This window comes from Schistocerca gregaria, chromosome 2, assembly GCF_023897955.1.
Source record: "Schistocerca gregaria isolate iqSchGreg1 chromosome 2, iqSchGreg1.2, whole genome shotgun sequence".
NCBI lineage: Eukaryota > Metazoa > Arthropoda > Insecta > Orthoptera > Acrididae > Schistocerca > Schistocerca gregaria.
Window position 1 is genome coordinate 29,929,401 of NC_064921.1, and position 13,501 is coordinate 29,942,901.

The window sequence follows — 13,501 nt, forward strand, 5'->3', positions numbered from 1 at the left end:
TGTCTTTGTGGCATTTTTTCCATACCGTAATTAGCACAATAACATAAGGCTTGTTCTATTGAAGAACTTGATGCCCACAAGTCCTTAAATAAGAATCTCCTAGCGGGAGTAATGCATGAAAGGAAACAGACTGTTGGACAAAAGAATGGACAGCTCCCTGCTTTTTGCGTTTCCGATAGTGCCTACGATAAGAATTTGGTGTGATATTATGCTTCAGAATCCTAAACTGTTTATTTCTTTTTTTACTTCATACTAAAACAAAAGTTGTGATATGAGAAGAGGAAATGACTTATATGCTTCTCAGGAACTTTAGTTTTTTTATTTTCTCACTTTATATTAAAACAAGGGTGTCAATATGAGAAGAGAAAATGAAATATACGCTTCCAAGGCATACTATTTCCTTGTGTGCTATTACTGCATACATGAAAGCCCTGCAGTTAATTTTTATATGCTGGATAAATTTTGATATCACCTCACATTCCTTTGTGAGAAGGTTCCTATTTTCTTGGGATTCAAATAGAGTGGGCATTTCATCACTGGTTAATATTCTGATGACTAATGACATGATACCCGTTGCAATTTCTCCATGGCACCTGTGAGCAGAGACTCACGTTGGTTACTATAAGAACACGCAGGCAGTGATATCCGCTCACTGCAGTCAGAGCCAAAGTGATTTCTTTCTGTTTATGGCGAAGCGTCTGCTGCAGTGTCCACGCTCAGCCAACATAAACAAATCGCGGCGGCACTGGGCACTGCTAATCGCTGCACTTGTCGCGCGCCTCGAAACACGAGCGCACTGTCTCTGCTAACGATACTATGGAGTTCATACATCTTACGTAACGTAATATGCAGGTCGTGGGTTGGGTAAAAATTCAGTTTGTCACTTCCCATCGCATTAAAATACTTTACAGGCATATTAGATGCAATATTTATTGTTGGTTGTCTCTCTAATGGTAATAGTATTTATTCAGATTGTGCGTTAACACGAAAACACAGACACACGCACACAAACAGTCATTGATTCCAGTGAGGGTGAAAACTACTTTCTGTTGAACAACACATGCACCAGTCAGTTCCTCAGTCGGCGTCGAGTTGGTGAGATTTTTCAATTACCTTGCATTACAAGAATTGTAAGGAGGGGACTGAAAGTACATGGACTTGTTGTTAGCTAAAGAGCTGCGACAAAAGCAAAGCTTGACCGATTATGAGATAATTGTCACATGGGTTTTGTGGACGAGTATACTTTTAGTAACCAACCCACCCACGATCATTACGTAAGATTTCTCGAGGGCGTAGGGGAAGTGATTTCATTAAGTAGTCGACAGTGTAGCGTGATGGTTTACTTCCCACCATACGTTTTCTATATTCATCCAAAGGTCGCTTGCATTTGTAGGTCAGCATGGCAATGACCTTGCTACCTCTGCCCACATATTCTCTATCTGGTTGATGTTCGGTGATCGTGGAACAAACGGCAACAACTTTATCCTCTCTTGGCCTTGAAACCAATCTCGCACTGCTCTGCTATGATGGATGGGGCTCTGCTCCTGTAAATAAACTGGTGTCGCATTAGTTCATATATTTATATTTAAATAACGTATTTGTAATAAGCACATTGGATTATTATTTTCCACAGTGTTTAAGAATTCAGACCCTGTCATAGATCAGTGATCTGGATTCAACAGTCAGATTAAGAATGTGGTTTACCTAGTCTATCATATGATGAGAGTCATAGTCAGATATCCACATTAAGACTGACAGGCTGAATCCGATTAGGACGATCTGTTATCGAAATGAAATTACAGAAATCGGATAATTTGAACGTCTGTATTTCAACAATGCTGCCCACATAAATTCCTATGATGGAGTAACAGCTAGCAACTGTCTAAGAAAAAGTGAGAAATATGTCTACTAGCAGCAATGTAACGAAATTATAACCCGTATTTATGTGATAGAAATACTGAATCGAACAATACACATCTATTTCAGTGGTGGGAAGATACACCATATCGGATTTGCTGATGACATAATGACAATAATAATAATAATAATAATAATAAAAATCCCGTGTTCCCGATAGGGGTAACCCTCCCCCATATGGGTGGTACCGATAAAATCAAATACTTAGGGTGAACCAAATACTAACACAATCCTGAACGGCTACCCAACCCGTTGAACCCAAAATCCAGACATATCTGAGTGAAAATCACCGCTACTCTGGTCACCGTCTGTTAGCTCAATGAGCTTGGCTGAAAATATTTGCTTCCAAAGGCTTCCACACCCTCTGGTCCTGTCCGGTCCCAGTATCACCCAGGCCAAACCAATGAAACATAAGAAAACATGAACCATGCAAGCATAGGTAGCTTTACCCCAGGTGATACGCAACCTGGCCACCGATAGGCGGCAGTTGGATTGTCGGACTCTGGAGTCCAGGTTAGCACGCAGAGAACATCGAAGATCTCTGGTAAATTTCCCTACAAGCAGAAAACATTCATTTGAAAACTAAACATCGATACATTGATCCAAACAAGAAACCTCAATAATCTCACAAAAGAAATCGACAGACAAAAAATTCTCATCCTTGCTCTTCAAGAACCACGACTCATTGACAATGAAACCTTGCATTAGGAAAACCATTGCATCTTCAAGAGCAAAATACAACAATAGGTAGCGAAAGGCGTACCAGTCTTCGGCACTGCATTTCTCGAACACAGATCTATCATCAACTCTGTCGAAGAAATCACACCCTTCAACAATCGACTTATGACTATGCTCATTCAGAGCCCCTATAAAAGATATACACTCGAAAATACTATGAGCGAAATTCACCGAGATGACGTGAAAATACTAATGGGAGACTTCAACTCTCTATTTGGGACAGAAAAAACCTGTAGAAAAATCATTGGTACAAATTCAACACCGAAACGCTTAGACCAACGGTACACGTCTCACTGACATTTTCCAACAATTCAACCAGAAAAGAACGTCTTCTAACTTTAGGAAAAAACCAGTTCCCATGTAACACGCTTGGCTACCAGGTGCAAGCTGCTTTCGTTCGCCTTTCGAGAGTCGCTGAAAGCCAGATTTTTAATTCTTTTCTAGCAGAGCTACAAAAAAATGGTTGAAATGGCTCTGAGCACTATGGGACTTAACTTCTGAGGTCATCAGTCCCCTAGAACTTAGAACTACTTCAACCTAACTAACCTAAGGACATCACACACTTCCATGCCCGAGTCAGGATTCGAATCTTTCGACCGTAGCGGTAGCGCGGTTGCAGACAGTAGCGCCTAGAACCGCTCTGCCACCCCGGCCAGCTCAGAGCTACAAGCAGGCAGATACAAACTCAACGGAATCGTAAGACAACGCTTGAGCAAAATTCGCCTTGCTACTTTCAGTAATCCTTAGTGCCATAACGAAAACCTTACGGTACTGCCAAATTCATAATGCCAGTTTTGTTTTCTGCAGACATATTTTCTGTTGTTGTGAATACATAATTTTATCTATGGAATGCCACATTTCCCTAATACTTGCGAATGATACAAAAAATGAAGTAAATACAGACCTTTTCGAAGTCAAAAGTCAGTAATATCCTACTAATTCGCGTTAAAGTAGGCTCAATCGTCTTACAGACACTTAATGTTTGCCGGCCGGTGTGGCCGTGCGGTTTTAAGCGCTTCAGTTTGGAACCGCGTGACCGCTTCGGTCGCAGGTTCGAATCCTGCCTCGGGCATGGGTGTGTGTGATGTCCTTAGGTTGGTTAGGTTTAAGTAGTTCTAAGTTCTAGGGGACTGATGACCTCAGAAGTTAAGTCCCATAGTGCTCAGAACCATTTGAACTTAATGCTTTATTAAGATAGACTGCCGTCGTGATGTTTCTGTAGTATGCTGAATTCAATTTGTATTAGTACAGTGAATACTTTAATTGCATTTTCCATTAGTTTACTAAACGCAACAGTAATCATCAAAGAGAAATTAATCAGCAAAAGAATTTTCTTTCACGATATCTAAAACGATCTGACAATGCTAAAGTAGAAACCTACTGGTTCCAACGATATCATTATACCAGAGTTGTTTTAAGAGTATTTTCGTCTAGAAATGAATTGCCTTGACGGTTGAGCGATCAATAGCGGGAAAGGTAAAATTTGACGAATATATGACGAGGGGAACAAGTGCTTGAGAGAGGACTTCTCTATCAATACAAGTGCCTGAGAGACGACCTTCCTATCAATCTCCTGGATAGTTTTGTTCCTCAAATCAACACAGTGCGCTATCATGCAGTAGCACAGGTGATGGAGTTGTGTTGCTCGATTTTCTTACACTGAGACCGAAAGGTGTCTCAGTTGTTGGCAACATATTCCAGCTGTGTTGCTCACAGCCCTTGGAGCAGAAATCGTACCCCAAAACACACTTTAGGAGCTATCAGATGTAAAATATTATGTTCACATTACTCTTTGCTCGAGTTTATGTCTTTTGAGGGGCTCAGCCTTTCATTTCTTTTTAGGAAGTTAACGAAAACGGCATCATAACACGTCACCAGTAACAGTACTGCATACGTATGCTCAATGAGCGACCTGATGACGTTCAATAATAGTCACTCCGTTGATTTTTGTTGTTCGAATTAGAGCGTGCAGTACTCTTACACCAGACTTCTGAACTTCGCCTGTTGAATGCAAATGTCGCATGACGGTAAAATGGTAATGCATCACGTATATCAGTAGTCGAGACTTCCTTAAATTGGAAAATCATTCATGCCAGAACGATCTTTGTTGAAACAATAATATCTTTTTCTGGCGTATTTTTCCCAAAAGCACTCGCTCCACACACAATTCAAATCTTTCTAGCTGCCTCCTCTGCATTCACCCCTCTGTTACACCAAAAGTAAACGATGTGTTGCAGATGTTAGACCTATTTCCACTTGCGACTCAATTTTGCAATGTTTAACTGTAGCTCATGATTTTCAAGTATGCAAAATCCAATGCTTAACTTCAAGATGATAATACAACTTCAAATTCGAAAATGACAGTTGATACATACACTGACAGCGTGGCGCCGCGTTCACATGGGCGGTGCCGGATTTCAGGCGGCAGGTGGCGTCTGGCCGGTGGCCGGTAGCCTCTGCAGCGCGAGGAAATGCTCGAGCGTAAGCTGTTAGGATCGCGACGCAGCCGCAGCTGTCCTGGGGAATTCTTTCTGGAATACTTGTTATTGCTAGTGGGTAGAAAAGCGAATTATCTTCAATGTTCAGTCAGACACATAACTCTAGACCGAAATGTTGTAAAAAAAAATACAGTTGGATGCGAACAGGCGACTACAATCTTAGAACGCACGTCGCTTGCCACTTTCTTTTTTTATATTATTAATCTCATTTCGTTCGTATTGGTTCGTTGAATCCGATCGGGGCGGACGTCGTAAGACACCCTGACACCCTTTTGAGTTCGGTGTTGATCTATTAACTCTTGTTTTTTAGTACAGAGGGCAGCTAACCCTCTGACCGAACACGCTAAGCTACACCATTAGACCACGGGCTCACACAGCCCGACAACGTCTGTGAAGTAGACAACAGTTCCTGCTGACACTTCCGCATCTCACAGTGTTGCCAGATCGTGCATATGGCCGGGCTTAGAGTTGTCAGGGGCGATTAGTTTTATTGGCCACCTTAAGTGAACGACTCGGACTTAGTCTCTGAGGCGGCCGGCCGGCGGTCAGTTTTATTGTCTTAAGACTGTACGTATAGATGGTGAAATGAAATAAATTCTGACGTCGGCCACAACTGGGTAATGACATGAATTCAATGACGACAAGTGAAAATTTCTGCCAGATCGGGATTCGAAAGTGGATTTCTGCACTTTATGTGAGTTGTCACCTTAACCACATGGGCTATCCGAGTACGTTTTCCGCCCTACCCAGATAACCCAATTTGTCGTACAATACTTGCGTAACGCCTTCCGTCCACAATAATTATAAAAGTAATATTTTCTGCTCTCTGTGAAAAATTACTCACGATCTCTGCATTTTTTAATACTTTTCATTCCCTACCCCGAAAGGCAGAGCGAGTTCTTCAGGTGAAGACCAGGGCTTCGCAGCTGGTACACGCAGTTCGGTAGTGAGGCAACAAAGGGAATCGCAGTTGGGAACATGTCAGAGGATTTCCAATTCAGACATTTGCCTTACATCCGAGGAAAACCTCTCGTAATCCTTGCCCAGGACGGGAATTGTTTTAAATTTAAATCTGGGAAAGTATGTCTCAAAAAATGAAAGGCCAGTGTATGTAGAGATATAGTTTTTTACTTGTATACAGAGTCGACAACTCGAGCGACCCGCGCGCTGCAGCCACGCCGCTGCCAATGAAAGCGCGCTCATGACGCGAGTGACTATAAATCAGTTAACTGGCTTTGTTAATGTCTAGCGAGGACGAGATACTGTCTCACTGTAAGAGCTAATTGATAATCATGTACAGAAAGATACGTTCATATATTTCGACTTTTTTTAAAAATCAGAATCAGTTATTGCTACGAAAAACATTTATTTTGTGATTAGCAAAACTTGCAGTGAATGATGAACTAAGATTTGCTACTCAGGTTCAACATTTAAAATTACTAAACAGACGCACTGTTGTGTCAACTGCATCTTAATTATAGAACAAAAACAAAAGAGGTGAAGGTTACGTTGACGTTAGAGTGAAACTCACATTCTAAGTGATGAAGTTTATTATTGACGCACTAGTGCCCACAATAACAGACGTCTTCAACCACTCCTTAGCTACAAATGTTTTCCCTGAAGCGTGGAAACAAGGACTAGTTTTTAAGCCGGTATCTAAAATGGACGTTGCCGTCGCACACACTGATTAACGATCTAATTGCATTGTTCCTTCACTATCCAAGGCCTTAGACTTTGTGTGTCATCAGTTTTGTCTTACCGTAAATACCAAATGTACGCTGATGACCTCCAGTTGTACCCAGGCGCAAAAGCCAATAAACCAGAAGGCAGCTATCGAGAGTATCAATAATGACCTGTGTGCCCCATGAAGATGGACACAGAATATGGGGTTAAAGCTCAACCAATCCAAAACCCAAGTGCTGCTGGTTGGTCATTCGAGGCTCATAGTGCGAAATATCGAGGATCCTTACCACCTTCAATCTTAAAAGGGACAAATTGCTACTTATCTCCATCAGCAAAGATTGTCGGAGTAATAAGATGAAAATCTAAATTGGACTGAGCAAGTAAACGGAATGTGCAAGAAGACATCAGCATCTCTGAACGAAGTCAAAAGGAAACTTTTACAGTCACTTAGATTTTCAATTATTGATTACAGCGATGTTATCCCTCAAGATTTTTCTCAGTACAGTTCACGGTGCCTGTAACGCTATGAATGTCCGCCGTGTTCGTTATATCTGTTATTTTCAACTCTTTGGTCGTATTTCACCATCATTTGCACAGCTATCCTGTCAGCGTGCAGAAAAGCACAGCGATTTCCTCTGTCTTCTCTATTGTCTTATAAATGTAAACTGTCCCTCATATCTCTTCTCGTCCATCACGCTCTTTTCTGAACAACACGACAGAAACACCTGTCCCCACTCCGTCATTCAGGCACTTTCTAGAAGTTCTTATCAGCAGTAGGAACCCGACTCTGGAATAACCGCTCGCATCTTAGAAAACTGGGTAACGTCTCCAGCCTCAGAAGACAATTAATGACGTACCTACTGTAGCGGCAATAATGACTACACAGTCCTCACACGTATACATCCCTATACATCCCCCTTTCCATCCAGATATTCCTCATTTTTCGTTATTCTTAGCTGGTGCAGTCTTCTTAAATATGCTTTCCCCAGAATTCGCTATATCAGAAAACATTTATTTTGTACACCTATAAATTACTTTTATATCTGCCACTGACGTTGTTGTTATTAATTTCATTATTATTGACGTTATTATTATTATTATCATTGTTAATGGCAGCAGCAGTGGTAGCGGAAATACTGCCAGTATATATTTTATGATTTCACAGTCAGGTCACATTAAATAAATACATACTTAAAAGATAAATAAATAAAGTCTCAGTGGTTCCACTACTCGATTTCCTCTTCGTACCGCTAGACCACCAGATGCGTGAAAAAAAACGACTGCTGCTTCTGCCGTTGGCGCTAACTATATTCCCACTAACATACAAGATGAAATCTCAGATTACCAAAAATTCTCCGGCCCGAGGAAAGCTCTTTCTGGTCTCCTCCTTCATAAAATTATTTAAAGAAGAAAGCAAACCTACGGACTTTGGACAGTTCACAAAAATTTGTCACATTCACAACTGGGGTAACTGAGAAACTAGGACAAAATAGAAGCGCACTTTGCTGCCATTATAATCAGAAGATAACGAAGTTCAGCCAAGTCGTAATATTCTGGCCACACTTCATTGTTCTATGTAACAGTGTTCCATTGAACAATGCTATCTCATGTAGTCTCAGCTTTAGTGAGCAGTCGACTGTTCACTCCCAGCGTATTCGGTTTTAATATGCTATCGAAAAAACTATTAACACGTAGTAACATACGTGAAACTATAGCGGGGCTCTAATTCTTAACGACAAAATTAAAATACATCAACCAGATGGCGCTGCAAAAACGTTACATTGCGAGCCCCTCAGGACGTAAAAAAAGGTAATAGCATACACTTAACTTTTCAGAATCCTGCCGTAGAGAATATCCATCGTCCAAATGACATTTGCAACTTATCTCAAGGTCCTGAGAAAAAGTGGCAGTCTCTGCCAAAATCTTCCAATAGAGCATAATTTTCGCACTGAAAAACAGTAATACAAGGGAAGAAAGTTTTGAACGAATACACAACACTAGCCAAGAAAACAACGTTAGGAGGAGTAATGAATTGCACAAAGACATGTACTCAATAAAAACGTACTATATCCTCTGTTATCCAAGAACATCTGCTTCGTAAGCCACTCGTCCGTTCTTCTCTCTCTCTGTCAGTCTCGCTCTCTCTCCCTCTCTGAGTTTCTCGCTCTCTCTGCCTTTCTCGCTCTGACACACACACACACACACACACACACACACACACACGCACACACACTCGGCTCCTGAAACATTCAAAGTTATAACCACAGTAGACAGAAACGAAACGACGAGCAAGTAGGCGGCAACAGGAACGTAGCATCTTTTGATGAACGTGGGGATAAAATTTTACCTACAGTTTTTTTTTTTTGTGGATGACGATGTGTGATACCGGATGAGAATAAATTGGAAATCCAGAACTTGCAGCGTCATTATTCTCGGAAAAAGTTAACAAATAATAGCTCTTTAAACAAAGTCTTCACGATACCTTGCAGATGACATGCTATCAAATCATAAAAGCCCACGAACCTGTACGATGGCATCTTTGTAATCAATGTCGTTGCAAGAGAGGCATCAGAACAAAAGACACATGTTACATTTTTAGACCTAAAACAGAATGCCAACCTAGAGTACTCTGTAATATTTTACAGAAATAAATGAGACTAACTGAAGGTGATAGATAGGCGTCGAAACTTGTATGGATAAAGAATATAAAAAGAAATAAATTGTGTTTTGCAGAAACTGGGTTTTTAAAAATCCAAGTGTACATTACAGACACTGAAAAAATACGTCAATAGGAGGCTCCAGTCCCAGCAACGTGATCGTTAGCCATTACTAGCTACTATGTCTGCAACACTTCAGTCAGGCCATGTTGCTCCTATATGTTTCCTCATGTGAACACCATCCAAAGCGTTGTCACCTCGGTCTCTTTGCATCACATCCAACTGGGTAATGGCTCAACGATTTAATAGGAGGACTCTTCCCACCGAGCGGAGCACCTGCACTAAATCTCCACACTTGCCTAGAAAACCGAAAGAATTGTTAATAATGAGACACCTGTAAATGGGTATGCACTTTCAAAATTTCGTATGCTTTCCTATTGGAATAATTATTTTTTCATCTCTGACGGTCGGGACACTATTGGCTGCCAAAACACTGAACACTCACAGATGACTTCATCCACGACCGACCACCTACGGCCAGGAGGGTTTCTGCCAGATCGCCTGCTTCCGCTGTCAACATCAAACTGTTTTCACATGTTGGCCTTTGTGGCAGACAACCTGACGAGCAGAACGCAGACTTTCTCGTTGAACAATTCCTACTTCCAGTAATAACACTTCTCTGGAGAGCGCTGTTTCCTCCCATCTTCTCACAAGTTAATTTCTAACAGTTGCCGGAAAATGTCTGCTTCACGTGAAAAGTCGCTAAACTCTAAGCCAGCTCAGTAGCCTCTGATCGCAACCCACTTTACGCAGATTGCAAAAAGAGTGACCCACCTGCAGCAATCTGGACAAATCTCAGAGGGTGCGCTCCACCGTGTTGCTGTTGTTGGCAGGGCGAGGCGCTGTCTGAGGCGGCGTACAGCAGCCACTGGGTCGGCGCCGGTGCTGGATTCCAGAGGGCGCTGTGCATCGTGATGGCGCGCGCCCACAAACCGCTGCTCATCACGGCGGGCCACCTCTACCCCGTCAACACGGCGGCCTTCGTAGCGGTCAGTCCAGTTTCTCTAGACCTGTCGCTGTCGTTGTTCTGTTTAACGCATTAACCCAAGCAGCAAAGCTCTTGCGGGCTGCATCAAATACTGTTGCGTGGACTGAAGAATATTATGGTGGGCTACACAGTTCACTCACATTAATTTGAGCACCTTCACACTCCTGAACAACCACCTTTCCCAGTGCGGGCCGCTGTGAAGCGTGATGCAAGAAAGTAAGCAAACCAGGTTCTGGAAGATACTGAAGAGGATGTGGAGCCATGCCGACTCCAGCACCGTAGTCACGTGCGCTAGGTATCTCAATAGGGGATCCGAGGTGCTAATAGCTCAGTCGCGATGGTTCCACAGACCCTCGATTGGGTTTCAATCCGGGGACTTCGGGGACAAAGGAGTACAGTAATCTCATCGTGGTGCTCTTAGGACCGTGCACATAGTCAGCGAGCTGTGTGACACGTTGCATTGTCCTGCTGATAGATGCCATTATGCCGAGGCCGATATGCAGCAACTTTGACTGAACGATCGTTGAAGAAACACTGTTGATATCACCTCGGTTTACCTCGGCAGTGAGATGCTCAACCGTAGCCCGTTTATTTTCCCTTGCACATCTCTTCAGCTCTCGTTCCTCCCTGTAATCTAACGCTCGTGGTCCACCACAGTTGAGTCGGTGCCAGTTCTGGATAATGCAGCTTTGCCATGCACACGTACAGTTTACGAACTTAGCCGTTTCGGAATTGTTTCCACGCTTGGCCCGAAAGCCAGTGAACATACATTTTCGGACGTCAGAGAAATTGCTCTGTCTCCGCATTGCGACAACAGCTGCACTTCTTCCGGCAGTCTTTGTATAGCCTCCACTGCTAGTCCTGCCACCTGCCGTCTGAGAGTGGTTACTGCACGTCGATGTCGAACATAGACTGTTATGACATTAATGTCCCTGGAACGTGTATTTAATTGCAGACACTTAACTACTTGTGAGTGGCAGCCCTCTCACCTTGATGATGACGGAGGCACATCATGGCACAACAGTTAGAATTCATACGAAAACATTGGGGCAGCAATCACTGTCTAATTATTCTAACTTACGTGCCCTATGGTTTCCAAAAAGCGATAAAAATTAACGCTGGGATACCTCCTTTCCAATCTTGTTTTTTGTTGTTGTTAGTCTCTTTTGTTAATTTTTATCCTCTGTGTGTGTGTGTGTGTGTGTGTGTGTGTGTGTGTGTGTGTGTGTGTAATCAAACAGATCTCACACATAAACAATCCGTAAATATGAATGTACATCTGTCACTGTAATAGCTAGCCTCCAGAGGTAATACGCTGGTGCTGTGCCTCAATAATAAAACATTTAAAAGTGTTTTTGACGAACACTGTCTTACTGAAATGTAACGACTTATGCTAGTGTAAACACTGGCACCTAGAAAGGCATCTCCTGTTACAAAGGTGTGGCTCAGTAGAATAACACTGCAAAACAAGTATTTCCATTCGTAGCTCCGCTGTCGAAAGGGACCAACCATTTGCTGTGCAATACTCAAGTAAAAGCAAAAGAACCGCCTCGCCTCGAATTCTATGACTGCAGAAAAGTAATGCCAGAATTTTTTTAAAAGAATATCGAATTTAGGCTGCTGCAGAGCATCCAAGAGAAGGTCAGGAATGCTGTGAAATGAAACCCGATGGCTCAAAAAAATTCACTTAAGATTGTCGCATTATACACACCAATTTCGTTGCTTGTTGCCACGGGTAGGTGTACACTTCGCAACGCAAATGTAATTCATTCGTATTGTAGGTGAGCTAACAAAAGTGTAATATCAATGTATGATCATTTTATTTGAAATAGTCTCAGTTTTTACGATTACTGTCTACGTGCAGTGTTCAGAACCGCAATGACTATTAACTTTTAGTGACGTCCCTGATTTTGATGATGTAATTATTGTAGTTGGATAAATTAAATTTCAAAAGTTGAGTTTTTGATGTCCGTAAAATCAATTTTTGCTGCTCTCTCAGCTGAGAATATGGTTACGAATCTACCAGACTGCCTGCAATCAGCTATTATAGTCAACAAGGCTGTGACTCAAATGTCTCTACAAATTATTGTTTGTACTTGCTGTGAATCACAAGATTTGGTACATAGAATATTCGCATCTGAGATGCATGATAATTAATTTAGAGAGATCCGCTTCAGTTGCACTAATATTTATTCAAACCACGACTGGTTTCGAGATTTTTAAATCCCATCCCCAGGCGTATGAAATTATTTTATTTGAAAACACACAACACGCGTTCTGGCCGATCAGTGCAAAAGCTCCGTTCACTGCATGTTGGAAACTGTACTCCGCCGGGCAGCCGCACGGTAGGAACACCAAACCCTACTTGGATCATCAAATTCATGCAATTTTTTTTCATCCTTTATTTTCACCTCGTGATAGATGGGCAGCCTGTTGAAGGACTTGGTTCGTATCAGCCAAACATCCCAACAGGCTCGGAGAGTGGCAGAGGGGACCGCAACTGTAAATGATTTCCAGGTGCAGTATTCGTGTGATGACCAAAGGAAACCCACGGCATCCTTATCAGACACGACATTGGTGCCCACTGCCCCACATCAAAATTAAAATTTTGGATGTGTACTGTATGATTACGGCCATCGGCCCTGTCGCAGTGGTAACACCGGCCCCTGTCGGCTCACCGAAGTTAAGTGCCGTCCAGCGTGGCTGACACTTGAATGGGTGACCGTCCGGTCTGCCGAGCGCTGCCGGCGAGCAGGGTGCGTGCGAGAAGCAGCGGGTGTGGTCACGAAAGCTAACAGCGGTCGGTAGAGCGGTGTTCTGACCACACGCCCCTTCATATTCGTATCCTGTGACGCTTATAGGCTGAGGATGACACGGCGGTTGGTCAGTATCCTTAGGGTCTTTCGCACGGCACGGAGTTTAGCTTATTGTGTGAGTATACCAACCAACTGCAGGGCCTT

At 42.6% G+C, this 13,501-nt stretch overlaps 1 protein-coding gene across 1 annotated transcript in view; it reads left to right on the top strand.

The window, feature by feature from the left end:
- The window catches only part of LOC126336187 (odorant receptor Or2-like), a 156,306-nt gene that overhangs the window by 130,659 nt on the left and 12,146 nt on the right, over positions 1 to 13,501 (top strand). The window contains exon 4 of the mRNA XM_049999694.1: positions 10,384 to 10,542. Coding sequence (XP_049855651.1) covers positions 10,384 to 10,542 — 159 coding nt within the window. The remainder of the gene's footprint in view (positions 1 to 10,383; positions 10,543 to 13,501) is intronic.